This window comes from Vipera berus (assembly GCF_964194415.1).
Source record: "Vipera berus genome assembly, chromosome: 4".
Classification (NCBI taxonomy): Eukaryota; Metazoa; Chordata; class Lepidosauria; order Squamata; family Viperidae; genus Vipera; species Vipera berus.
Window position 1 is genome coordinate 79949602 of NC_138206.1, and position 26237 is coordinate 79975838.

Genomic DNA, 26237 nt, shown 5'->3' on the forward strand with positions numbered 1-26237 from the left:
AGACCATAGCCTTGACTATACGCACTTTTGTTGACAGGGTGATGTCTCTGCTTTTTAGTGTGCTGTCTAGATTTGCCATGGCTTTCCTCCCGAGGAGCAAGCGTCTTTTAATTTCTTGGCTACAGTCCCCATCTGCAGTGATCTTGGAGCCCAGGAAAATAAAATCTGTCACTACCTCCATTTCTTCCCCATCTATTTGCCAGGAATTAAGAGGGCCAGATGCCATGATCTTGGTTTTCTTAATGTTTAGTTTCAACCCAAGTTTTGCACTCTCCTTCTTCACTTGCAACAAGAGGCTCTTTAGTTCCTCTTCACTTTCTGCCATTAGAGTGGTATCATCTGCATATCTTAGGTTGTTGATGTTTCTTCCGGCAATCTTAATTCCAACTTTTGATTCATCTAGCCCTGCCTTTCTCATGATGTGCTCTGCATATAGGTTAAATAGGCAAGGCGACAGTATACAGCCTTGCCGGACTCCTTTCCCAATTTTGAACCAATCAGTGGTTCCGTGTCCAGTTCTCACTGTTGCTTCTTGGCCTGCATATAGGTTTCTCAAGAGACAAATAAGATGGTCTGGTATGCCCATCATTTAAGGACTTGCCACAGTTTGTTATTTATTTATTTATTATTTATTAATTTTATTTGTATACCGCCCTTCTCCCGAAGGACTCAGGGCGGTGAACAGGGCAATACATATTAAAAAACAAGATACAAAAATTAAAAGCGATTAAACAAATGCCCATGAATAAGTTAAAACACATTGATAGATTAAAACAGATTAATAAAACCCAACCCCATCCCATCAGGCCAGGCCAGCTTGTTCGAAAAGGTAGGTTTTGAGATCGCGCCGGAAGGAGCGGAGGTCAGGCGCCATCCGGAGCTCGACCGGAAGATGGTTCCATAAATCCGGCGCGCCCACAGAGAACACCCTCCCCCTGGGGGCCACCAGTCGACATTCTTTGACCAGTGGCACCCTGAGGAGGCCCTCTCTGTGGGAGCGTACTGGGCGGAAGGAAGTTGACGCTGGCCGCAAGTGCTCCCTGATTGTAAGTATCTCTTAAAATATATCAAAATAATTTCCTTTGTAGCCAAAGCTCAAATAATACATAATTTATATATTAAAACATTTTTCCTTTAGTTTTATGATATCCCTAACATATATACTCCCCTTCATGGATTACTGCCTTGTCGTGGCGAAGGGGCTTGCGTAATTCAATGAAGCTATCAGCTATGCCGTGCAAGGCCACCCAAGACAGAATCCCTCATAAGAAATGGAGTAGCCTTCATAGTCAAAAAAAGAGTAGGAAAAGCAATACTGGGATACAATCCCCAAAATGACAGAATGATCTCAGTTTGAATCTTGTTTTTACTGACTGTATAGAGCTTCTCCATCTTTGGCTGCAGAGCATATAGTCAATCTGATTTCTGTGTTAACCGTCTGGTGATGTCCATGTGTAAAGCCGTCTCTTGGGTTGTTGGAAAAGAGTGTTTGCTATGACCATCATATTCTCTTGACAAAATTCTATCAGCCTGTGTCCTGCTTCATTTTGTACTCCAAGGCCAAACTTGCCTGTTATTCCAGTTATCTTTTGGCTTCCTACTTTAGCATTCCAATCTCCCATGATGATAAGGACATCATTTTTGGGTGTTAGTTCTATAAGGTGCTGTAGGGCTTCATAGAACCGGTCAATTTCATCCTCTTCAGCACTGGTGTTTGGGGCATAGACTTGGACTACTGTGATATTGAATGGTTTGCCTTGGATTCGAACTGAGATCATTCTGTCATTTTGAGTGTTGTATCCCAGTATTGCTTTTCCTACTTTTTTATTGACTATGAAGGCTACTCCATTTCTTCTGAGGGATTCTTGCCCGCAGTAGTATACCTGATGGTCATCTGAATTAAATTCACCCATTCCTGTCCATTTTAGTTCGCTGATACCTAAGATGTCGATGTTTAGTCTTGTCATCTCTTGTTTGACCATGTCCAGCTTTCCTTGATTCATGGATCTTACATTCCAGGTTCCTATGGAGAAAGAATCTTTACAGCATCGGACTTTCCTTTCACCACCAGACATATCCACAGCTGAGCGTCCTTTCGGCTTTGGCCCAGTCGCTTCATTCTTTCTGGTGCTACTAGTACTAGCCCTCTGCTCTTCCCCAGTAGCATATTGGACGCCTTCCGACCTGAGGGGCTCATCTTCCAGCGTCATATTGTTTTGCCTTTTGGTACTGTCCGTAGGGTTTTCATGGCAAAGATACTGGAGTGGTTTGCCATTTCCTTCTCCAGTGGATCACGCTTTGTCAGAACTCTCTGTCTTGGGTGGCCCTGCACGGCATAGCTGATAGCTTCATTGAATTACGCAAGCCCCTTCGCCACGACAAGGCAGTAATCCATGAAGGGGAGTATATATGTTAGGGATATCATAAAACTAAAGGAAAAATGTTTTAATATATAAATTATGTATTATTTGAGCTTTGGCTACAAAGGAAATTATTTTGATATATTTTAAGAGATACTTACAATCAGGGCTTTTTTTCTAAAAAAAAAAGTGCCGGAACTCTCATCTTGTTAATCTTTTATTTATATAATTTCATTTATATATTTATTGATATAATTAAACAATTATATATTCAATTCTTAACATACATTTAATTTATTGTATTTAAGGCAAATGTTCATAGAAAATTCCAAAGTTTTGTCCAATTCTCGTCTGGCAAATCTTCTTGACTCCTTTCCTTGCTCTTAGTATCTATGGCCGAATGTCATCCTCTGAGTAACCACAGATCAACGTACTTTGAAGGATCGAAAAGTCTCAGAGGTGGCCCGACAAGTTTGATGAACAAAAGTGCTGAAATTGTCTTAGTCTTTAACAAAGCTCTTGTTGGGGTGGCAATTAGATACATCTGTGAAAACCCACATTCACATTCACTTGAAGAAATAGGAATGGTATTCAGAGTCCGTATCAAATGCAACAGTTTTTCTGGATATGTCTTTTCGAGAATATATTCACGGAATCCACGAATCATTTCTCTTTCATTTAGTTGCAGTCTAATTGATAAGTTTCTAATTTCCACTTCTCCAAATGTCAGTTGAGTATTAACATCTTCAGGCCAATGTTTTTGATCAAGTACGCGAGACCAATACACCAACTCATCGTCTTAGCTATCAAGTAATCTTTTTTCAATTGACTCTTTCAATTTTGTATAAAATATACTTGGGTCAATGGGAGGATCCTTTTTTGAATCTCTTTTGTGAAGTAAAACTCCACGAAAGTGAAGATCACTTACAGCAGCAACAGCACATTTATAATAGGGCCCAAAGTTCTGTCTTCTTTCTTCAAAAACTTGTACCAGTATTTTTATTTTCTTATTTGCCTTATACAAGTCGATGTTGCGGTCCTGTAGATCCAAACTTAAATCTGACAATTCTTGGAGAGCATCACACATCAATCCTAGGTCCAATAAAAATTCTGTATATGTTATTTTTCTTTTCGAGCCATCATAAGTGCATTTATCATTTTTATCTCTTGTAGGATCATGCATTGCTTGTTCAAAATAATACACAAGGGATTCAAAATTATTCCATACAGCCAAAACTGTATGCAAACTAGATGACACCCATCGGGTACTTAAAATTCTTCCAATTTTCAGCAGCACAGTCCCCAGTAATTCTGCACATGAATGCAACTCTATGCTATTCTTTGGTGAAGCATGGTATATGACATACAGTTTATCAATAAATGATTGGAATCTATCTATTCCTGAAGTTTCCTTGGCAGCATCACCTACTGATAATTCTAGTCTGTGGTTAGCACAATGCCAAACTATAATAAAAGGAAAACGTTCTGACAGCAATTTTTTCACTCCACTTTTACATCCCATCATCACAGCAGCACCATCTCATGCCAGAGAAATCAAATATTTTTTCAGATAATCTTCTGTCATCCCATAAGAGTAAAGACATTGGAGTAAGGAATCAAATATTCCTTCTGCTGTTACTTTTTCAAGTTCTACCAAGTCCAAAAACAAATTTACTGGTGAATTCATTCCCATACCTTCGATACAGTATCGAACAAATACTATGAGGGTAGGGTTTTCTTGCTTATTGTGGTTGATTCATCAATTATCAATGAAATTTTATTATTGGATCAAACAATTTCTTTAACCACAGTTTTCCTCATTTCTTCACTTATATGATTAACAATATATAATCTTAAAGGGCTTGCCATTGTGATAGAAGATTGCTACCACTGCTCCATGGTTTGGCTAAGTTAAATATGCATAGCATAATTAGATTTATTATTGCTGCTAAAGCTATGGATTACGGATTCACATTTCCCATGGATTGTCTTCTGTCCATGGGAGGGAAGCTTGGTAGATTCTAAATTTCATAATTTTAGTTATTCCTTTGTGGCAGGGTATATATGAGAACAAGCTGCAAAGGTCTTTAAAAACATGTTTCTCACATATTTATATTTTTGAATCATAAATATTAAATCTTTTTTCTTTCCAATGATCCAAACTAATGCTTTAGAAATATAATTTCCAGTTTTAGCTACAGTAAACAAGCAAATTACACTAAAGCTAAATTTAATGTTATTTCTTAAAGATATTTACTATATCTCAGAATTAGTATTCTTTCAGTCACAATCTTATTCCTATTCAATTTGGCTGATTTTAAAATGTGATGTAAAATCATAAGCATATAAAAAGAAAACAGCAGAAACAGCTGCAAATTAACTCAACAGTTCTATGCTTAGCAACATTTCCATTTAATCAAAGTCCTTGCTCTTTCCAAATCTATTTCAGGGTTTACTTTCTATATACACAAACAATGGGAAATGAGTTTCTGGGCTGGTTCAAATTTTTTACACATTCCAAAAATTTCAGGTAATGTATCTGTTCCATATAAATATAAAAGCATGATAGGCTCTGTATTTGTACAATGGCCGATTATCTCAGTGTGCAGAAACGTGGATAACTACAAACAGAAGTTGCAAGCCCTTTTCTTGACTTCAGAGTCATCCTGGTGAGATAGTCAGCATATAAATTTAATAAATAACTTTTTTTTCAAATGCCCCAATCAGGAATTGAATTTGAATGAAGTTTCAGAAAAGCAAATGTTCTGTGCTGGTGGTACTAAGCTCCCAAAGATCTAGCATGGGATATTTATTTATTTATTTATTTTAATTCCATTTATATCCCGCCCTTCTCCGAAGACTCAGGGCGGCTTACAAGCTTAGCAGTAGCCTTCATTCTATGTATATGCTTGCTTATTAGGGCTTTCACACACACACCCCAAGCGGCATTATTACAAAGTCAGCTTAATTGCCCCCAACAATCTGGGTCCTCATTTTACCTACCTCGGAAGGATGGAAGGCTGAGTCAACCTTGAGCCTGGTGGGATGCGAACCTGCACTAATTGCAGGCAGCTGGTGTTACTTAAGGAGGCATTAGCCCACTGCTCCACCAAGGCTCCTTGGATAAATGAATTCTTCCTAATAAAAATAACTTCCTGCCTTTTTCTAATCATCATTTCTTCCCTAGAGCAATTTGAAAAGTAAAACAAAGTGAAACAAACCACTACTCCCTCCATGCAGGGAAAATTTCCTTGAGTCATACTTGGATATCCTATTTGCAAATAATATCTTACTTACCTAGTTGAGATGGTGTAGTTGGGGAGCAGGGAGGAGTTGGGGAGCCTTCACTGCAACTTTCCTGTGCAACATTTGCCTGCTGGGTCTTTTGGCAAGCTCAGCAGCAATTCCTATTGGCTTCAAAAAGCCAATAACATAGCTGACTCAGGAATTCTGGCATTTGAAGTCCATGAGTCATAAAAGAGCAAAGCCTGCAATATGCTTAAGCCAATAGCAGCACAGCTTGTGCAAAAGCTTTTTTTTTTTTTGCAAAAAGTGCCAGAACGCCATTCTGAGCGTTCTATGATAAAAAAAGCCCTCCTTACAATTAACTACTCAAAATATACAAGTACTGGATACATAATTTATTTCAACATAAAAAATATAGGGAAACTATTCCAAATTTTATTTATAATCTAATGGCTGTGCAAATTTTGAAACTTATTCCTGGATATTTTCATAATATTTTTAGCCTAATAAGATATATGTAGTAATATATGTACTTTTCCATTTCAGACTATAGAAGAACAAATTTTGGAAAAACCAGTGGACAAGCAGGATGCATATAAGATGCTTTCCAGGTATATGCTTTAAAATTAAACTTTAATGCAAATAATGCTTTTATCTAGGCCTGGACATTTGCAGTGTATTATTTTTACACCAGACTTTTATAGATACGATACAAAAAACCCCAATTTTTTTGTTAAAATATTATTACTATGAGAGGAATCTAAATTGTAGGATAGTACACTAAGGTTTGGTTTCTAATGTCTTATGTGGCATATTTTTAGTAATGTATTTCTATTTAATATTTTTTAATTTTCATTTTAGATATTCAATGTATTATTTACAGAATTGTATTGGGTTTCAAAGACTTTATGCTATTATACCAATGTGCTACATCATTTCTAAGAGTTGAATCCTTTTTTTGTTGTAACTGTTCATTAATCTGAAAATATTGCATTACTTAGATCAGCATTTCTCAATTTCATCAATATTAATGTGTGGAACTCAAGTCCTAGAATTCCCCAACTGGCATGCTGGGGAGTTGAAGTCCACACATTTTAAGTTGCAAGATTGAAAACACTGATTTAGACCATATTTTATCAGTCTAGATGATGGATGGATGATAGAATACTTTATTGGCCAAGTGTGATTGGACACACAAGGAATTTGTCTCCGGTGTATAAACTCTCAGTGTACATACAAACTAAAAGTGATAGGTCATAGATCGTAAATCATAGCTACAATCATTAATCATAAAATACAAACAACAAGTGATAAATCATAATATAGCAATAGGAAAATGTAGTAAGAAAGATGAGAAGATGAGAAAGACGAGAAGGATAATAGCAATATAGCCCTACTACATGAGTAAATATCTTTAGGCCTATACTGCAAATACTGTTTTGTGCCATGTTGTTCTGCACAATGTCACTTATACATATATACATATACATGTATATGTATGTACAGAGAAAGAGAAGCCTTATACCATAATATGTGAGAATGCATTACCAAATTCTTATATGTGGTGGATAAGGCTATGCTATATTATTCATAAATGATAGAGCATCTCTTCATCACACGGAGTTGTTACTTTAAAGGAAATTAATCTTTATTTCAAAATGACGGCATACTAATTTTCTATTCTTTTTAATAGGTTAAGTGGCAAAGAGCATAGTGTTGTCACAGGTGTTGCAATTGTTCACTGCAGTAGTAAAGGTAATATATGATATCTGTGTGAGATCAATTTTCATTATTTGTACAGTTGTCCACTCTTTAGTATTACTCTGGAAATTTCAGGAATTAAGCTTATCTCTATTCAGTTGAAGTTCTGAAACTTTAATCCTTGGTTGTTGGACATATATTCTACCTTTCTTCCAGGAGTTCAAGGTGGCTGAGAGCAGCTTTAATTCCCATTTTTAAAAATGACATACAGTATTGTAAGCATCCAAAACAATACTGTAGATGCATGACCTTTTCTCAATGGCATTATAAGGATCATTTGACATTCTCTGTAAAACCCAAGAGGAAAGGCCAGCTGTCCTAATATTTTGACTGAGATATAAAACATATCCATGTTCTACATGCCATTCATCATTTGATACTCCCTTGTTAGGAAGATACATTCTCTTGTCATCTTTGTTCATAGCTAAAAAGCCCCAAGTAACCAGAACTATGCACATGTATTCCAGACATCCCATGGGTTGTTTTAAAAATATTGCAGTGCTGACAGTTTTATTTCCAGTACCTTTTCTAATAATTTCTAGCAAGGAATCTTTTTACAGCTAGTGTCTAAAGACTGTGTACAAGTAAATCAATGAATACATAATGAGATATCCACTCTCTCTCTGTGTGTGAGTGAAGTTAGATCTTGTACCCCACTTTAGCAAAAGCATTTAGACTTACAGTATATACCACTTCACAGTGCTTTATAACCATTTCTAAGCGGTTTACAGAGTCCGCATATTGCCCCCAACAATCTGGCTCCTCATTTTATCAACCTTGGAAGGCTGGAAAGATGAATCAACCTTGAGCCAGTGAGAATCAAACTGCTTGCAGTCAGCAGAATTAGCCTGCAATTATACTGCATTCTCACCACTATGCCACCACAGCTCTTTATACTTAAGGTGAACTATATTTTACCTTTGATAGATTCTTTCATGATTTATTATGCTGAATTTCTTGTAGTCAGAATATGTAATATTTTAAATTTTCAGGAATTTTTGACTTAAGATTGTATACTTGACTCAACTTGAAAAGTATTTTAGACTGGTGTCTAGAAACTGTTCTAAGAGAAGTGGGTGTCACATACTTTCCAGATCCTTTGTGCCAAGTAAGGCTTTAAACCTACTGATTTTGGCTTAACCTGATAATTTTTATGTACTGATTCCACTTGCAAGTTTCAGCATTCAGAACATTTCTAGTTACTGTATGGTTAGATTTTCAGATAATTATAGGTATTTGGGAAAGATGGACACAAAAACTTGGAATGCTTGTTAAGCAAGTGACTCAGTAGGCAATAAAACAAATCTTGATATTATTGGATAATGTGTGGCATTAATGTGAATAACAAATTCTTATAACACAATCTTACACAAATTATTTAAAAGTACATTTTATCGAATGCAGTGAGATATCTAGGCAAATGTGTGTAGAAACATAGCTTGAATATTTTCTAAATTATGGGGATAAGCTCTAAATCTCAAAATTGGTGTTTACAGCAGACTTAAATATCATTTAACCCAAGATACATGTCTTTGTTGATTTAAATTTACAAGTGCCTTTGGAAAACTTAATTTGGATTTTTTATTCAAAATTATGCATGCTGTTTTGGAGATGAATACTGGTTACCCATTAAATGAGACTATTACCTCACTAAAGATATAATTTTTTTGCTGGAACATATTTCTGTATTATAGCAATTTGGTTTATTATGCTTTGCTGCTGTCTTCCAAATTATAATAGTTCTGTGCTGTTGATAATGATAAGACATCATTGACTGGAAAAGCCAGAGAAATTATGAAACTATTTCCAACAAATTAGGTTGATGGAACAGTATGTTTTAAAACATTTTAAATGTGAAATTTGATGAAATGTCCATTTCAGTGCAGATATACTGCTTCAAGCTTCTTGAAAGCTTTTTCAAAAGGCTCACAGCAACTTGCTTTATGGACTACAGGTTTGAAGACCAGGAGTAAGTCTTCAGAAAGTAACTCATCTTGATGTTATTATCCAATATATTGGTTTTATCCATACTTCTGCATTTTTAGATGATTATCTAGACACTGAAGTCACTGAGTTCTTTGAAGAAACAAAAGTCAAATTTGCTGAACTCTCTGAGGAACTTCTGTGGGAGTATATCCACAGCGGTGAGCCAATGTAAGTGCAATATAAGCTTCACTGCATTGGTCTAGAAACTTATAACATTAGGAAATTCAACTTCATAATGTAAATAAATATCAATGGCACTGAAGTATATGAAATGTTATATAAACAGCATAATAAAATTTTCATTTTATCTCTGAGATTATCAGTGGTACCATTTTAGGAAACTGTATTAACTAATATACATACTGAAGTTTATAAACCAGCTGTGAATGGAAAAAAAGTGAGCATGTTCATTTGATTATTTCTTATGTTTCAAAATTGCTATAACAGTATTACCAATTTAAATCACATTTTCTGTTCCGAGGGGGGGAAAAATGTTTTGAAGTATGGTGTTATGTCTTTAAAAAGAGGCTAAAGTGGTCCTTAACTGAGTTTCTTAAGCTTTAACATCCTGGCTATTTTGTTTTTGATATACATTTTATTAATTTATTAACTAGTAGGAGTTTTTATGGATTTTTTTTAAAGTTAAATACTAATATTTTAAATTCATGCTTGTATGTTTGTGTGTGTTCGTGTACATGCATTTTTTCTTCAGGGACAAAGCTGGTGGATATGGGATCCAAGCACTCGGGGGAATGTTGGTGGAATACGTTCATGGAGATTTCTTGAATGTGGTCGGGTTTCCTTTAAATCACTTTTGCAAACAGTTAGCTGAACTGTATTATCCACCCCCAAAGCACACCATCCATCATATAAAATATGACTCTATTCCTTTGGTGGAGACTTTTGAGATTCTAAGTGACGGAGACTGTGATCCTTCAGATAATACAAAAATGGAAGATGCCAAAAGGCTAACAAACAGTGGACTTGTGGAATTGGGAAAATGCAAAGAGAGCAATTGCAGTTATAAGATACCTATGGAAATTCAAAATAGAGTACCAAGAAATGTAACACAGTGCCTCTCAAAACTTACACATCTTCTGGATGGTTTTAAAGCCTCAAAGGTGATACATTTGTTATTTGACTGTATGGATTTAATTTTTATTATGCACAATGGACTGTAACATTTCTTTGATTTGTCATCCATAAATCATTTTAGCTGTGGAATTCCAAATTTAAAATATTTATCTTATATCTGCAGGTTTTGTTTGTGGCATGTAAGCTGAAAGTATTTGATCTTCTTAAAGATAGGGGGACTCTGACCACAGAAGATGCGGCAAATCAACTTAATACTTCCCTGCGTGGAACAGAAAGATTATTTGATGCCTGTGCATCTCTTGGTCTGTTGGAAAAGAATAATCAAGGTCATATTTTATTCTAAAATTACTCTGGAAGTAAAGTATAGAATAAGTTGAGTACATGACATCCTAATGTCATTGAAATATAATTAGAATAATAAGAGTAAATCTATACATAATTTAGAAAAAAAGTGCATCTGGAGAAAAATGAACTCGGAATGGCCTTAGAAGAAGCTCACCCTAACACATAACCAGTTGTGATGTTGAATTAATTGCCTGGTTTCTATCTCCCCTTAAAATGCTAGGAGGGAGGCAGCCTTCATTTTGAGGGATGAAAAGAGTTTTCTGTTTTAAAATGCTTTTTCTCAAATGTTACTTGTCTTCAAATTTTAAATTACCCATTTTTAGGGTATTAGCAAATTTATAAGGGATGCTTAGCTTTTTAGGATTGTGCAGTAGGAAAACTAGCTCTGTCTTTTGGGGGGAAATCATTGCCACTTCCTGAATATTTTTTTTGTTGGTATCTGCAGTCTACTGTACCCAAACTGTTTATGATCCCTCCATACATAAAGAACCATACATTTTAGAATTTTTTAAAATTTTATTTAGTGTTTTTATGGCAAGGAGATGTGCAAAATTTAATAAGCAAAGATAATTGTTTAATTACATGCAGTCATAGTACTTAATCTGAAAGAACAATGATAAACTTCTGGAGTTTGGTGCTGAAATTTTATTTTTTTAAAATATGTGTTTGTAATTTGTAATTTTTAAAAAATGTCTTTAAAGGTTACAGTAATACAGAACTGACAAATCTATGCCTGGTATCCAATAGTGAATATTCACTTCATGACTACATTCTTCATTGTAATGACCACCTGTGGCCTTTGTTTACACATTTGGAGCTAGCAGTTAAAGAAGGAACTTCACAGATCCACCATACATTTGGGAAGAAAGTGAATGATTTGTTTCAGGTAGGGAAGAATCTAGTTACTTTTTAATGAAGGTGAACACTTTTTTAAAAAAAGAACTTAAAAATAAAAATAACGCTTACTAAGCATATTTTACTATATTTTTTATTTTTCTTTCACTTTCTTTTTTTAATAGCAGTAGTAAAATAAAATAAAAATTAAAAGAGAATAAAACATACAGAAAAAAGAAAAAAATAGTTTTCAGTCTTAAATCACAAGTACAAACAAACTGAATAATTCATCACTCTCTATAACATTACATGCAAATATCTTTTTCCCATAACCTATTCTTTACCCATAAATAAATCTAAATCATCATTTCAGTCCTAGGGTCAGCAAAAAGGGATCCCAGATTTATACAAACATGTCTTACTTTAAACTTGATCAAACCAACCAGCTTTGTACTCTTTTCTTCTGATTTTAACAGTCTTAATCTTTAGTTCGCTCAGAAGTTGTAGGATTTGATCTCTCTTCCACTTTTCTACCTAAAAATTTCTTCCAAAACTTTAACCAAATCTTTTGTAAGTTCAGTAAAAAGTTCTTATTGAGCTCAATTTCTTAACTTTTTTAAATTTCTACTTTACTTGTTTTTTTCTTTTTATAGTCCTAACTTTGTTTTCCAGTACTTGCAAATTCTTTATATCCTGATATTTCTGCATCAAACAAAATTTGTTTCATCTTTTATCTTATCAATCTTCCAAAATATTCTTTTGTAACAGTATTTTCTTCTTTAATATCTTTAGACATAATTTATTTGTAGAAGCACGCATCATTACTGACATGAAGCTATTTTGACTCATTTTTTAAAAATCTTTTGAAATGTGTCAAATGTCAAGCATTTTCTGTCATTTTGCAAGTTTCAGTGCTGACTAAAAATAGTTTTTCACTTTTTATTCCTTTTCTCTTTCTGAAAGGAACCTATATTCCCCTCTAGTGTTCAGTTTCTGAAAGTCTCAAGTTGCTAATTTCACTTAAGGTAGACTAAACAGATTGGTTCCCATGAATGTGTTGTTCTTCTATACAATTATTTCCAAACTTATAACAAAAGTCGTAATACTCCATTATTTCAAGTTTGTCTGAGCCCTTAATTCTTTTATAACTTTCTTAAATCACATATTAGCTCTTTGCTGTTTATTTCTAATTCTTTGTTCTTAAGCTTATAGTCAGTTTTTTAAAGAAAAGTAAACCCACCAAGTGGCTTTTCAAACTTGTCATTTTGAAGATTTCTAATATTCTTAAGGTAGACGTTGAATAGGTTATTTCCAAAAGTGAATTTGAAAGTGAGTGAGCAAATTCAGTGTCCTTAAAAGACTCTATCACAGTTGGGAGCATAATGGTTCTCTTCATCTATTGGCATTGAAATTTTCAGGATACCCCTGTCTTGTGGTTTCCTTATGAGTAGCATTTGGCAGGTGTACAAGTGGACAATGTCCCGTCTTCTGCTTAGTGGTTCTATGGGGTTGGTCTACAAGATTACCTCCTCAAGCACATTGCACAATTATGATAATCCTGCTGGAAAATATGTACATCTGCCTAATTCGTCTCTGATTGGCTGAATGTTGATCACAAGATAAGATCTTAAAATACATATTTTGGTGTAAGATAAGATCTTAAAATAGTTATTATGCCCTGCTTCCAGTCATTAATTTTCTATATGTCATAAAAATAGTGTATTGTATCTCTTATTTTATTTATTTGATATTTTTCATGCCAAATTCACTAACTTTTCCTATCGAGATTTGGAGAACAGATTTTTTTTTTGTATGTAGGATATTCTAAAATGCTTTAATTAAATGTTCTGTAATTTTAAGCAATGTAATTTATTTGGGTTGTATAATTCTGTCATTCCTTTACAAATTAAGCAGGGAAGAGAAACCAAACTGTTTTAGGTCTTTTTTCAAGATCTGTTTTTTAGCATTTGTTTATCTACTTGTTTTGTGATCTCGCTTTCTTTTTTAAGGATTTCCACTGTCAATCTACAGAGATGAAGCAATGTTTTGTGAGAGCCATGCATAGCAGTTCTAAAGTGACAGCAAGAGACATAAGCACAGCTTTTGATCTTTCACAATTCAAAGTTGTATGTGATTTGGGAGGTATATGTTATAATACTACCCCTAAATATTGCCAGAAAATATTACTCAGAAATAATGTTCAGTGAAAACACTGTTTTAGGTTAATGTCTTTGTGTCTCTGCCTCCTTTAACTTAAATGTTCAAAATTACATAAGAGATAACCTTTTGTTCAGCAAATGCTATTGTATGTAGCATGGTACATCATGCCCTGGCAAGATTTTTTCAATCATGTTCCCATAATATTAACTTCATTTAGTCCCCAGGGAGAAAAGTTTAAGTTATCCTTAACTATACTAGTATTAAAAGTGTCCTTTCAAGGTATATAAAATCTGTTTGTCACTTTTAACTAGGAGTGAAATCAAGCAATTGGGAATAGAAACAGATGGATTAGGATCAGTATAAGGACAACAGATATAACACTAGCATAATTTTATGCCATCTGGAGAATTTGAATAGTTCCTGAAAAGCTTAACAATACATTATCCTTCCATCCAACCAGTAAAAATGGGGTGGTGTATAAATTCTATGGGAGACCTTATAAACTTCTGCTTTCCCATATTTTGTACATAACACAATAACATAGAGCACTAAAATAAATTTCTGTATTCTCTCTGCAGGTTGCACTGGAGCTCTAGGTGATGATCTAGTCCAGATCTACCCAGAAATGCAAGTCATTGTCCTTGATCTTCCTGAAGTTATTACAGATGTCACCAGCTGTCAACTTTCAAGACAAAATGCTTGTGAAATATTCTTTGTATCAGGTAAAGGTGTTTCTGCCAATTGTAGACCAAACTAAGGGCACTTGCAATCCAAAACCTATATGAGGTAATTTTATGTGGATTAGTGACCTGTTCTGCAAACCTTTGACAGACTTGGCTCAGTAATAGTGCATAAATAAGATCTTAATAAAATTCCAATTATCTCTGCAGTAAAATATTGATGTATGTGATTGCAAATGAAGCTAACTGAATTCTAACGTCTCTAATGAAAATATTGACAAATGTGCTTTCTATTTTTTATTTTAATGGATTGCTAGCATGGTTTTTCGCATCCAGAAATTCATGGGGAAATTTTAAAATTTGAAATGCTAAATTGAGTAAAATTGATACAATATGACCACTTTATTTTGAATCTATGCACATTATGTTAAATGTAGGCCTGAGCTTTTTTAGAATATTATAAGAGTGAACCTTTTTCATTCTTCTCTCCAATAAATGCTCTGCACACATTTGAAGCTTGCTTATTTATTTATTTTAGTTTATTTATATCTCATGTTTCAGTTTATGAAGCTGTTCAACTGGAGATGTAGTCACTTTTTGATGAACTAATGAAAATATATTTTCCAATAGGTGATATTTTCAAAGATAATCTTCCAGAAGCAGACCTTTATATTCTTTCAAGGGTTTTACATCATTGTTCTGAGGAAAAGATTTCTCTACTATTAAACAAACTCTCTGCTGTTTCAAAGCAAGGTAAGAGTTTAAATCCCCCTCCCCGATATTAATTAATTTATTGATTTACATTTACTTAACTGTATGAATGATGTTTTCATTCAATTAAACCAGATTTGAAGTTAATGATGTTAAACTGAATCATAGCTAATCCTAACTTCAAAGTATTTTACTTAAAACACTTCACAAACTTTTTTCTCCAGGGCACAACTAATTACTATTTGACTAAAACCCATAATTTAGCAGATAAAGGCTTTAACATTAAAAAAATGGTAAGAACATTGCAATTCTTGCTGAAATTATTATTCTTGCCTGAAACTGGAAAATGTTGAAATTTCAAGATATCTAGAAGGAAAATGATTGTGAAAACTATTTCAGATTTTTTTTAAAAAAAACCCTCTTCATTAGTCCTGCAAGAAAAGAGCTTTAAATTCCTTCTTGGCATCTTGGTCTCAATAAGAAAAGAGGTCAGAATCAAAACAGCCATGAAGAGGCAAACTCTTCTTTTTCAGATGTTTGTATTCTGAATTGTTTATATTTAAAAGAGAATATTACTGTCCACATTTCCAGATTGCAGTTATGTTGCAAGGGCTAATTTAATCTCTGGGACTGTTTAGAAGTGCTTACTTTCAATGCTTTGTTGAAGAATTCTATGGTACAATTTGCGGATGCTGTGGGAAGCCACAAAATGGCGAGAACTGGACTGCATGTTGTCTGTACTTGTTTTAAAATATCAATGGTTCTTTAAAAAAATATAATCCTGTTTTCCTTTTAACAGGAAAAGCTTCCTGTAGGAGGAAAAACATAAAAGACTAGACATGTTACTATTTTTTATTTTTGTTTTTAATATAGGAGTTGCATTGCTAATAGCAGAGATAATGCTTGATGAAAAGCGAATAAACCCTGCTAGAGCTGTTTTCCAGTCTCTAAGTATGACCGAAGGCAAGGAAAGGAGTACCTTGGAATACAAACAGTTATTGGAAGAACATGGATTCAGTAATGTGCAGATTAAAATAACAGGAAATCTGCTAGATGTAATTTTGTGCTCTAAGAAACTATCTTCCTAGTATACTAAATAATACAGAATTTGTTATTTCAGTTTTCCAGGGGTTTGCCATTACTATCTAGAATGCCTGTCAATCCTTCAAGGCAGTCCAGATAGTAAAGTAAAATCTTAAAATCTTTCTCTTTCTCTCTCTCTTTTTTTCCTCTTTCTCTCCATCCCCCCCCCCCCACACACACACATACAGGTTTGGTAACAGTTACAGGGCTTATTCAATGTGATGAGGTTTAATAAATAAGCCACATGCCAAACCATACATGGTGGAATATGTACATAAAGAAGCATTTGGGGAGAATTTTGGCAACACAGCTTTCCTGGAAAGAGGCCTGGATCAAGACACTGCAGACATGAGCTAGTGGAGGGAAGGGTAAAATCAGGATAGCCACATCCTAGAATCTCTCAGGATATGTAAGCAAATAAAGGATTGAAATTGACTGGATCTTGTTATCTCTGGGTTTGTGCCTGATACATGTTATGGCTCAGCCCTCTGGAAAGATGTTATTTCTATTTACAGTTTAGGAACACTATGACTAATAGTGCTTATTATGGTTAGTTATCCATAGTGACTTCGGAATTAAATACAGTTGTGTGCAACTCCAGAAACAAATGATTGATTCCAAGCTTGCGTAAACATACTAACCTTCTGAACATATTTTCAAATGAAATATTCTATGAGGCTACCAAACATTCACATTCTCAGTCTATATTACCAGTTGTCTTTTCAGAAAACACCTAATTCAGAGGCTACAAAATTTAATACCTTGCAATGCCAGCACATTCACTCCCCTTATGCACAATAGGGCTCTATTTTGAAGTCATATTTGTGAACAAATACTTGTCTATTTGTAAAAAATTCAACAGGCAGAAACATGCAATGCAGACAATTGTGACATAATTATTGTATGCTGTGTTAATCTAACCTGTCAAATTCCAATATCAACTTAATCTACATCCCCCTGAACACAACTGTGAAGGAAACTGCAGCTGAAGTGGTTGGAAAGGAGCTGCATTTTTGGCTACAGCAGCAAGAACTGCCAGAGAAGGATGGAAGAAGTTTGCAAGCAGTGCCACTTTTAACTGGGAATGATTGTGGTGGAGATGATCTCTGGAGTCTGATTGCTAAGGAGTGTTGTTGAGGGTTCTCTTCTCCTCTGGCCAAATAAAAGAGAAACCGGGGAAGAGTCTGGCCATTACTTCTATACAGCAGAGCTTTTCAACCAGTGGTACGGGTACCACCTGTGGTACATTGGGACCTGGCAGGTGGTACGCAATCCTAGGAAAGTAGTGGGGGAGGGGAATGAACTGAATCGATGGCAGCACCGCACAAGCCTGAGCGAGAGACTGCTGGAGCTGCAGGGTTGTCAGGGCTCAGCGGAAGCGCCAGGATCAGCGCCAGGCTCCAGCTGGAGCTGGGCACTGATCCTGGTGCTTCTGAGCCCTGAAGAAAGCACCAATCAGCTGGAATGTTGTAGCATCTCCAGGGTCTTGTGATTTACATTCAGATGCTTGGCAACTGATTAATGTTTATGATGGTCACAATGTTCCAGAGTCATGTGAAGTGACCCAAACTTGCTGCAACCACCCAGCAGATGGGAGGGGGGGATAAAAACCAAACACACCCCCACCCCACCCCTGCTGCCAATCTTCAACAGAAATGCTCACAACAATGAAAACCTTGGACAGGAGGAAGAGCGCCGCCGGGCGGGCAGGCAGGTGTGTTGCTCAGCTGTGGCTTGAGGGGCACTTTTTCAGTGCCATTGTAACTTCGAACAGTCACTAAGTGAACTGTTGTAAGTTGAGGACTACCTGTACTTCATCACTTTTTTCCTTTTGGGGGGGGTGTCATCAAGTTTTTGACACCTTGCTAGTCAACTGGTGGTGCTCGGATGTTGCCATATCCTAAAAGTGGTACAATGGGTGAAAAGGTTGAAAAGCCCTGCTGTACAGCATGTGCATTTAGAGGTTAGGAAACTTAAGGCTCTCCAAAGAAGTGACAATAGCACAGAACTTGGGTATAGGTAGCTCTCGACTTGTAACTACAATTGAGACCAGAATTGTCGTTATTGGGTACAGCAGTCATTAAGTGAAATGCCCACATGATTGTTCACAACTGCAATCCCAGCACTCCTGTGTATGGTTGTTGAGTGATCTTGTGAGTTATTAAGTAGATGGAGTCTCAAGTAGAGCACAGGGTGCCTCAGGACTAGGGGAGACCCCAAGATTCTCCATGCAGAACCTGAAAATCCTCCCTGCCAAACTTCAAACAGTAAGTTCAGCTAAACTGAAGAGGCACGTTTGGTATGTGCCAGGCCTCAAGACCTACCCACCTGCCTGGGACATTACATGCTCCTTACTTCTTACTAAGCTATCCTTCTACTCTGCTTTGATTTTGGCTCCCTCTCTTGGGGACTGGCTGAAAGAGCTTTCTTTCAAAGTATTTTACCTCCTGTCCATGTACAGAAAGGAACTCCTTCAGTGGAATGCAGGAACTAAACCATTTCTGTACCCCACCAAAGAAGTTCTGTTCTCCTCCACGCATGAAAGGTAACTATGGCAGGGTGCAGGAATATAGCTGAAATCCTCGTGAGTTCAGCTCTCCTTGGCAGGCAGCTCTTTCAGCCAGCCTCCAGAGATGGAATAACATGATTATGACTGTGTCAATATTACCCAGTTGAGAGAATCATATCTGGTTATGAACTAGGATGTCTCCAAAGATAAGAGGGAGTCTTCTTGGAAGACCAGTGGCAGCTTGTGACTTTCCCTGCTTGTTTCCCCACTGACTTTCGGGGGAAGGCAGCAGAGATTGCAAGTATCAATAACATGAACATGGGGTGCATCGCAATCAGTCATAAGTAAACAAGTTGCCATGCACCCATATTGTGATCAAATGACTTGCAGGGTTGTTGGTGCAACACTTTGTGACAGCCAGAAACCATTCTTTCGGAGGCTATTGTAATTCCAAATCATTGTTAAACAAAGTGTCTAAGTCAACGGTCCCCAACCTTTGTGGCTTGGGGGGGTGGGGGTGGGGGGGCAGAGGAACTGGGCTGTGTGAGTGGCAGGCTGTAAGGACTATAATTTTCTGGATGTTTCCGCATTCTTACTGGTAAAAAAGTTAGCAGCCTTTTCCCATATGACACAACAGAACAGAACAATTTACAAGGAAGGGGACTACTAGTTCTGAACAGGTAGTATGGTGAGTATGACTGCCAATATTACCCAATTAAGAGGAAAATATTTGGTTATGAACTAGGATGCTATTATATCTTCCAATAACATTCAAGCAAAGGTTTTGAGCCTTCCTAGAAAAATGACTTTTCAGTGAATAAGCACAAGATATTAGATAGCTGGAATGAAAGTTTTAGCCTTGCCACAAATGCAATCTTGTAAGTTTTGCCAGGGATGGAGACCATAATATTGCAATAATTTTGAAGATGGGTTCCAGGCAGATTGGTTTAGCTCTAAATTGGCATCCTTTCACTCCAATTTGGGATAACATAAATTTGTGGCTGATAAAGCAAGAAACCATCACTTCAGCCAATAAAATACACTGATACCCATCCTTTGTCAAGGTCAAATTATTTCCTTGTCAAACCATGGAACATGGCTGCCCTCTCCTTTCTGCATCAACAGAATTCCCTTTGGACTGTTCTGTCTCAGGTGGTTTATGGATCTGAGGATTTCCAAAGGGAAATTTGAAAATGCTTAAGTTTCCCCACCATTTTAGTGTGGACTATAGTGTCAAATAGTCAATTTGTGGAATATGGAGAAAATCAAGATAAATGAAATAGCTCCCGCAAAGTTTCTGCCAAATCATTGACCTGAAACAGTTCCTCAGTTTACTGAGGAATTGAGGGAAATAAAATGATTGAAAAGTATGAAGAGAATGCCACCCAAAAAGCAGAAGTAGATGACACCCAATAGAGCTCCTGTTCAAGTCTACACCTCTCTTCACTTGGTGTGTCCAGATTCTCATCTGGCAAATCTCTTCAGAATTATTCTGGGTAGAACAAAACAGTAGGTTTTTGGACGATTTGGTGAATTTATTAACAGATAACTCATATTTACACTGGATTTATGCCAATTAGAGTTTGCTGTGATCTGGGAACTGGAGAGGTTATCTGGTTGGTCAGGGTTTTCTTTTTCTTTTATTTTTTTTAATATATTTTATTGATTTTTTAACATCACCTTAATATTTGGTAAACTGCATGTTGTCTGGGTTTATATTTAAAAAACAATAACAATGTTTCTATAATTCCATAGTCTACATAGTAGCTTTGCTTGATTTCCCTTCCAATAATATTCTCTTTTGCCAACCTTGAATTAATACTATTATTTTGATAGATAACAATTAAATATAGAGATTTTTCCAATATTTCTGCAAATAATAACCACATCAACATAAAGCTTTTCTAACTGATTATCCCACATCATAGATCCAGTTTACAAAATTCTTATTTAAATTTGTTTTCCCCACAATGTTCAAAACATTCTTACTGGTTGAGATTTTCTCAAAATTAATTACACTTAAGTATTTAAGTCTTTTTCCTCATACAGGCCATCCTAACACTTTTACATTTCTCATGTCTTAAAAAAGAAGAAGAAATAAGATAGTATACTACTTAAAATACATATCCCTCTTAGGCTAATGTACATTTATATCCAGAATTTATCTCTTCTTTTTAACCATATTCAAGCATATTAATCTTTAAATGTTCCATTTAATAAATCCAATTATCTAATCTTTTAGATTATTCAAAACATTTTTATCCATTGAAATTTTCTCAAGATCAATTACACTTAAGTATCTAAAACATTTCCTTTATATAAACCATTCCATCTTTATATTTCTCATGTCAAAAAAGAAAGAAAAAATACTATGTTGCTTGAGGGGCTCATACCTCTTAAACTAAAATTCATTTATATCCAAAATCTTTCTATTTCTTTAACCATATTGAAACAGATGTTTAATTTTTAAATATTCCCTCTGATAAGTCCCATCATCTAATTTCTTAAATCTAACTTTAGCCCTTTTTCCCCCAAACATCTTTCTTGATCAATATGCTCCGCTGAATCAATCTTCCCAGTCTTGTAGATGTTGTTGTAGGTACAAAAGGCAAATCAAGTAAGATGTTTTTATGGGAAGGTTTTGCCCCTTCATATTCATTGAAAATCTTTCCCTTTCTCTTAAATTCGCTTAACATTTTTTCTGTCAAGTCCTTGTAGTTCTCCTGACAGCTCTGTAATCCATTTTTGTCCAATCTTTTTTCTTGTCCTCACTTATTTTGTGATCTTAGGGCAGGGGTCGGCAACCTTAAACACTTAAAGAGCCATTTCGACCAGTTTCCCACAGAAAAGAAAGTACTGGGAGCCACAAAATCCTTTTGACATCTAAAATGAAGATCACACTGCATATATCATTTTTTACTTTTATGCTCTATATGTATGTATGTAAATTATTCAGATTGCTAATAAAGAATTAGGGAGGCTGATATGGCCATTTCGAACTTAATTTGTTCTTATCAGTCAGATTTAACTAGCAAGGTATTCAAAAGACTTGACAAATACTTAACATATATGTGTGTGTGTGTGTTTGTGTGTATATGTGTATATATATATATATAGATAGAGAGAGAGAGAGAGAGAGAGAGAGAGAGTGAGTTGCATTTATGAAATCAATGAACTGCTACAAAGAAAACATTTTTTTATTTCTGCATGCAACAAAAACATTTTGAACTCCAAAATGGTATTTGCTGGGTCAAAGGTTACTTTCAGATAAAATATTCAATGTCTATTTGAGTCGTCCTCATATTTATGAAATAAAAAGCCCGTGCAAACTATAAAAACTACAAATAGAAAAATAGAAAAGAAAAAAATTGCCGAGGGGAAAAAACAAGGACAGGAGAAAGAGGGGAAAAAAACCTCTCTTCTTCATCCCAACAGGTAAAAACAATTTTAGTAGCTTATCTACTATCTTTAAATAAAGGTAAAGTAAAGGTAAAGGTTCTCCTGCACATGCGTGCTAGTCGTTTCTGACTCTAGGGGCTGGTGCTCATCTCTGTTTCAAAGCCGAAGAGCCAGCGCTTGTCTGAGGACGTCTCTGTGGTCATGTGGCCGGCATGACTAGACGCCAAAGGCGCACGGAACACTAACCTTCCCACCGTAGTGGTCCCTATTTTTCTACTTGCATTTTTACGTGCTTTCAAATTGCTAGGTTGGCAGAAGCTGGGATGAGTAATAGGCACTCACTCTGTTACACGGGATTTGACCTGCCAAACTGTCGACCTTCCGATCGACAAGCTCAGCATCCTAACCCACTGAGCATAATTATCCCCATACCTCATCTCTTAATTTAAAAAAATCAAAATATTTCATTAAACATTCTTTACTAAAAGTCCAGTAAGGACAACCACATATATTCATATTCTTGTTCTCTCTGTCCCTCCCTCTCTCCCCCCTCCCTATCTTTCTGCCCATTCATTGTCAAGAGTGCCCACACACGCGTTTTTCTATCTTGCTCTAGCGAGGATCAAGAGGAAGAGGAACCAGTCCGAACGGAATGGGACAAACGAACACGGCTGGTAGTATGTGGCATCGCCTTCCTCCCCCTTGCCTCCCCCCCTCCGCTCCTTCCCAGCACTTGCTGCTGGAAAACAAGCTGCTTGGCAGCAGCCTGACCTGCAGGAACCCTACTGAGGGCGTGCAAAGTGAGGCCCCACCCTCCCCAGGGACTCATTGTGCAGCAACTGGATTGAACTCTTCTGCGGGATCCATGTCATCCTTCCCCTCCTCTTCTTACTTCAGAAGCAAGGGGACAGAGCCATCCACTCCCTCGGCAGGTAGACCCCCTCCTTTCCCCCCTTCTCTCTCTCTCTCTCTGTTGCGGCCGCTTCTATCTTTTTTTCCTCTCCCCCCCCCCCCGCGAGCTTGGGATACCCTTCACGGCCCCATACGGCCAGCCCCAACCTCCGCCGACGGGCTCCAGTGTTTTGGTGAAAACACATTTTTACTACGAGTGAAGCATTTGTTTATTTCTAGGTGCTTGTTGGTTACTCTGCCTTCAGTGGCCAAAAATAATTTGACCAATTTTGGGGATGCAGGGCAAGCCAGGGAAAGAGTGGGGGGGGGGAGAAATCCCCATGCTGCTCACCGGCACAGCGGCCATCCTCTGCGCACTCTTCTGTCCCCTGCCGTTCCTGGGCTTCGGCAGCAATGTGCAGTACTGTCCAGGCATCGGATGGTGCACGAGCAGCCCCCGCGCAGGACCCACCTGATTGACCCACAGGGAGCTGGGCCAGTTGGTCCTGCTGGCACTCAGGACCGCCCTTTTCACCACCTGCTCCCTGTTGCTGATCGTAAGTAGCTGGGGGGGAGAACTAATGGGAGAGGACAGACAAGAAGGAGAACTGTTCCCAGTTTGGCTTCGGCACCCGCCGAACACCCTGTGGCTGCCGTCAATGCCTTTCTTCCCCCGGGATGCAGCTTAATTTCCTGAAATAAAAACGAGGGAAGAGGAGGGGTGGGGTGGGGAGCGAGCGTCCGCTTTGCCTTCAGAATTTCCTGTTGGGTCTTGCTCTTTCCATGCGGGGCTGGGAAAGTTTGCTTGAAATCTGTAGCAGTCAATGCCAAAAGCGCAACAGATGAACCTGCATCTGCAGGGGAGGGGAGGGAGCAGTGACGCCCCCTTGCTGTTTCCGTGGGGTGGAGTGGTTGGGCTGCTTCGGGACTTCCTTCCAGTCGGGATGGTATTGTCTGCAAAATTGGTCAAATTATTTTTGGCCACTGAAGTAACCAACAAGCACCTAGAAATAAAAAAAATCTAAAAATGCAGTGTTTTCAAAACACTGGAGCCCGTTGGCAGAGGTCGGGGCCGGCCGTACCAAGTCTCCAGCTGATCGGCTGCCCTGGATGCTGCCTCCTTGGCGCACAGCGTTGCGCCGACCCACCAGGAGCTCTCTGCGATGCTGTGCGCCCGGGAGGCTGCATCCAGGGCAGCTGATCGGCTGGATACTAGGTACAGTCGGCCACGACCTCCGCCGACAGGCTCCAGTCTACAGAGAGCTCCCAGCGGGAGAAAAGAAGGGACAAAGAGGGAAGGAAAGAAGGAAAGGGAGGAAGAAATGAGGAAATCCCAGATGCGGGGCAAGCCAGGGAAAGTATGTGTGTCTGTGTGTGTGTGTGTGTGTGTGTGTGTGTGTGTGTGTGTGTGTGAGAGAGAGAGAGAGAGAGAGAGAGAGAGAGAATTAAAGCCCATTTTGCAAAGGGGAAAAGCAAGAACTGGAATCCCCCTTGAGGGGTGAGTCGTGCAGCACGAAAAGCAAGTAAAAGCCCTGCTTTTTGGGCTGGGAGGAGAGGATTCCCAAGGAACAGCGCCCGAAGTCAGAGCGCAGCTCAATTGAAGCCCATTTTGCAAAGGGGAAAAGTGAATGTGTGTGTGTGTGTGTGTGTGTGTGAGAGAGAGAGATCGATTTCCGGCTGCAATTCCTGTGCTTTTTGGGGTGAGGAGAGGATTTCCAAGGAACGGCGCCCAAAGTCAAAGCAGAGCTCAATTAAAGCCCGTTTTGCAAAGGGGAAAAGCGAGACCTGGAATCCCCCTTGCGGGGTGACTCATGCAAACCGCGGCACCGTGAAAACCGAGTAAAAGCCCTGCTTTTTGGGCTGGGGAGAAAGGATTGCCAAGGAACGGCGCCCAAAGTCAGAGCGCAGCTCAATTGAAGCCAGTTTTGCAAAGGGGAAAGTGAGAACTCTATGTGTGTGTGTGTGTGTGTGTGTGTGTGAGAGAGAGAGAGAGAGAGAGAGAGAGAGAGAGAGAGAGAGAGAGAGAGAGAGAGAGAGAGAGAGAAGAGAGAGAGAGAGAGAGAGATCCCCAGCTGCAATTTCTGTGCAAGATTTCCTGCTTGCAAAAGGAAGGGACAATGGGAGAGAGGGAGGGAAGGAGTACACCCATCCCAGTCCCACCCACCCCTCCACCAGAGACCCATGGATTCCCCCCCACACACACAAGCACCCTGCAACCTGAGGGAGGGAAGGACAATGGAAGGGAGGGAGGGAAGGAGGAAGGGACAAAGGAGGGAAGAAAGTAAGTAACCCACCCCAGTCCCACCCACTTCCACCAGAGACCCATGGATTCCTCCCTCACAGGCACCCTGCAACCTGAGTGATGAGCTTCCCTGCCCCCCCCCCAGCCACTGACTTCCCTTGTCGAAAAGTTGCAAAAAGTGATCACATGACCCTGGGACACTGTGACCGTCATAATTATGAATCAGTTGCCAAGCATCCAAATGTAAATCACACGACCCTGGGGATGCTGCAACAGTCATAAATGTGAAAAATGGTCATAAGTCACTTTTTTCAGTGCCATCGTAACTTCGAACAGTCACTAAGCGAATTGTTGTAAGTTGAGGACTACCTGTACTTTATCATTTTTTTTCTTCATTTTTTGACACCTTGCTGGGCGACTGGTGGTACTCGGATTTTGCCATATCCTAAAAGTGGTACAATGGGTGAAAAGGTTGAAAAGCCCTGCCTTAAGACGCCCGCTGCATCTCAGGCACCCTACCACGGCTGACACACCATGGACATTTTTATTGGGCTGGCTCTCTCCTGCCCTTGGTCTGCCAGTCCTCTTCACCCACTCAGTGTGTTTGTGTGTGAGAGAGGCACTTGTGCTTCTCTCTTTCTCCGATCTTCTCACCTGGCCAGCCAGCCTCACACTGTTCTCCGACAAGCTGACACACTGCAGACATTCTTATTGGGCTGGCTCTCTCCTGCCCTTGGTCTGCCAGTCCTCTTCACCCACTCAGTGTGTTTGTGTGTGAGAGGCACTTGTGCTTCTCTCTCTCTCCAATCTTCTCACCTGGCCAGCCGGCCTCACACTGATCTTCTCACCTGGCCAGCCGGCCTCACACTGTCTCCGACAAGCTGACACACTGCAGACATTCTTATTGGGCTGGCTCTCTCCTGCCCTTGGTCTGC

The 26237-nt window shown here is 38.1% G+C and overlaps 1 protein-coding gene across 1 annotated transcript in view; it reads left to right on the forward strand.

Moving 5' to 3' along the window:
- Nucleotides 1–16692, forward strand: part of ASMTL (acetylserotonin O-methyltransferase like) — a 64318-nt gene extending 47626 nt beyond the window's left edge. Inside the window, exons 4-13 of the mRNA XM_081326453.1 lie at nt 6153–6217; nt 7300–7361; nt 9413–9521; nt 10066–10474; nt 10612–10774; nt 11495–11679; nt 13637–13769; nt 14366–14509; nt 15098–15220; nt 16052–16692. Coding sequence (XP_081182579.1) covers nt 6153–6217; nt 7300–7361; nt 9413–9521; nt 10066–10474; nt 10612–10774; nt 11495–11679; nt 13637–13769; nt 14366–14509; nt 15098–15220; nt 16052–16266 — 1608 coding nt within the window. The 3' untranslated portion in view covers nt 16267–16692. The remainder of the gene's footprint in view (nt 1–6152; nt 6218–7299; nt 7362–9412; nt 9522–10065; nt 10475–10611; nt 10775–11494; nt 11680–13636; nt 13770–14365; nt 14510–15097; nt 15221–16051) is intronic.
- The last annotated feature ends 9545 nt before the right edge of the window (nt 16693–26237 follow it).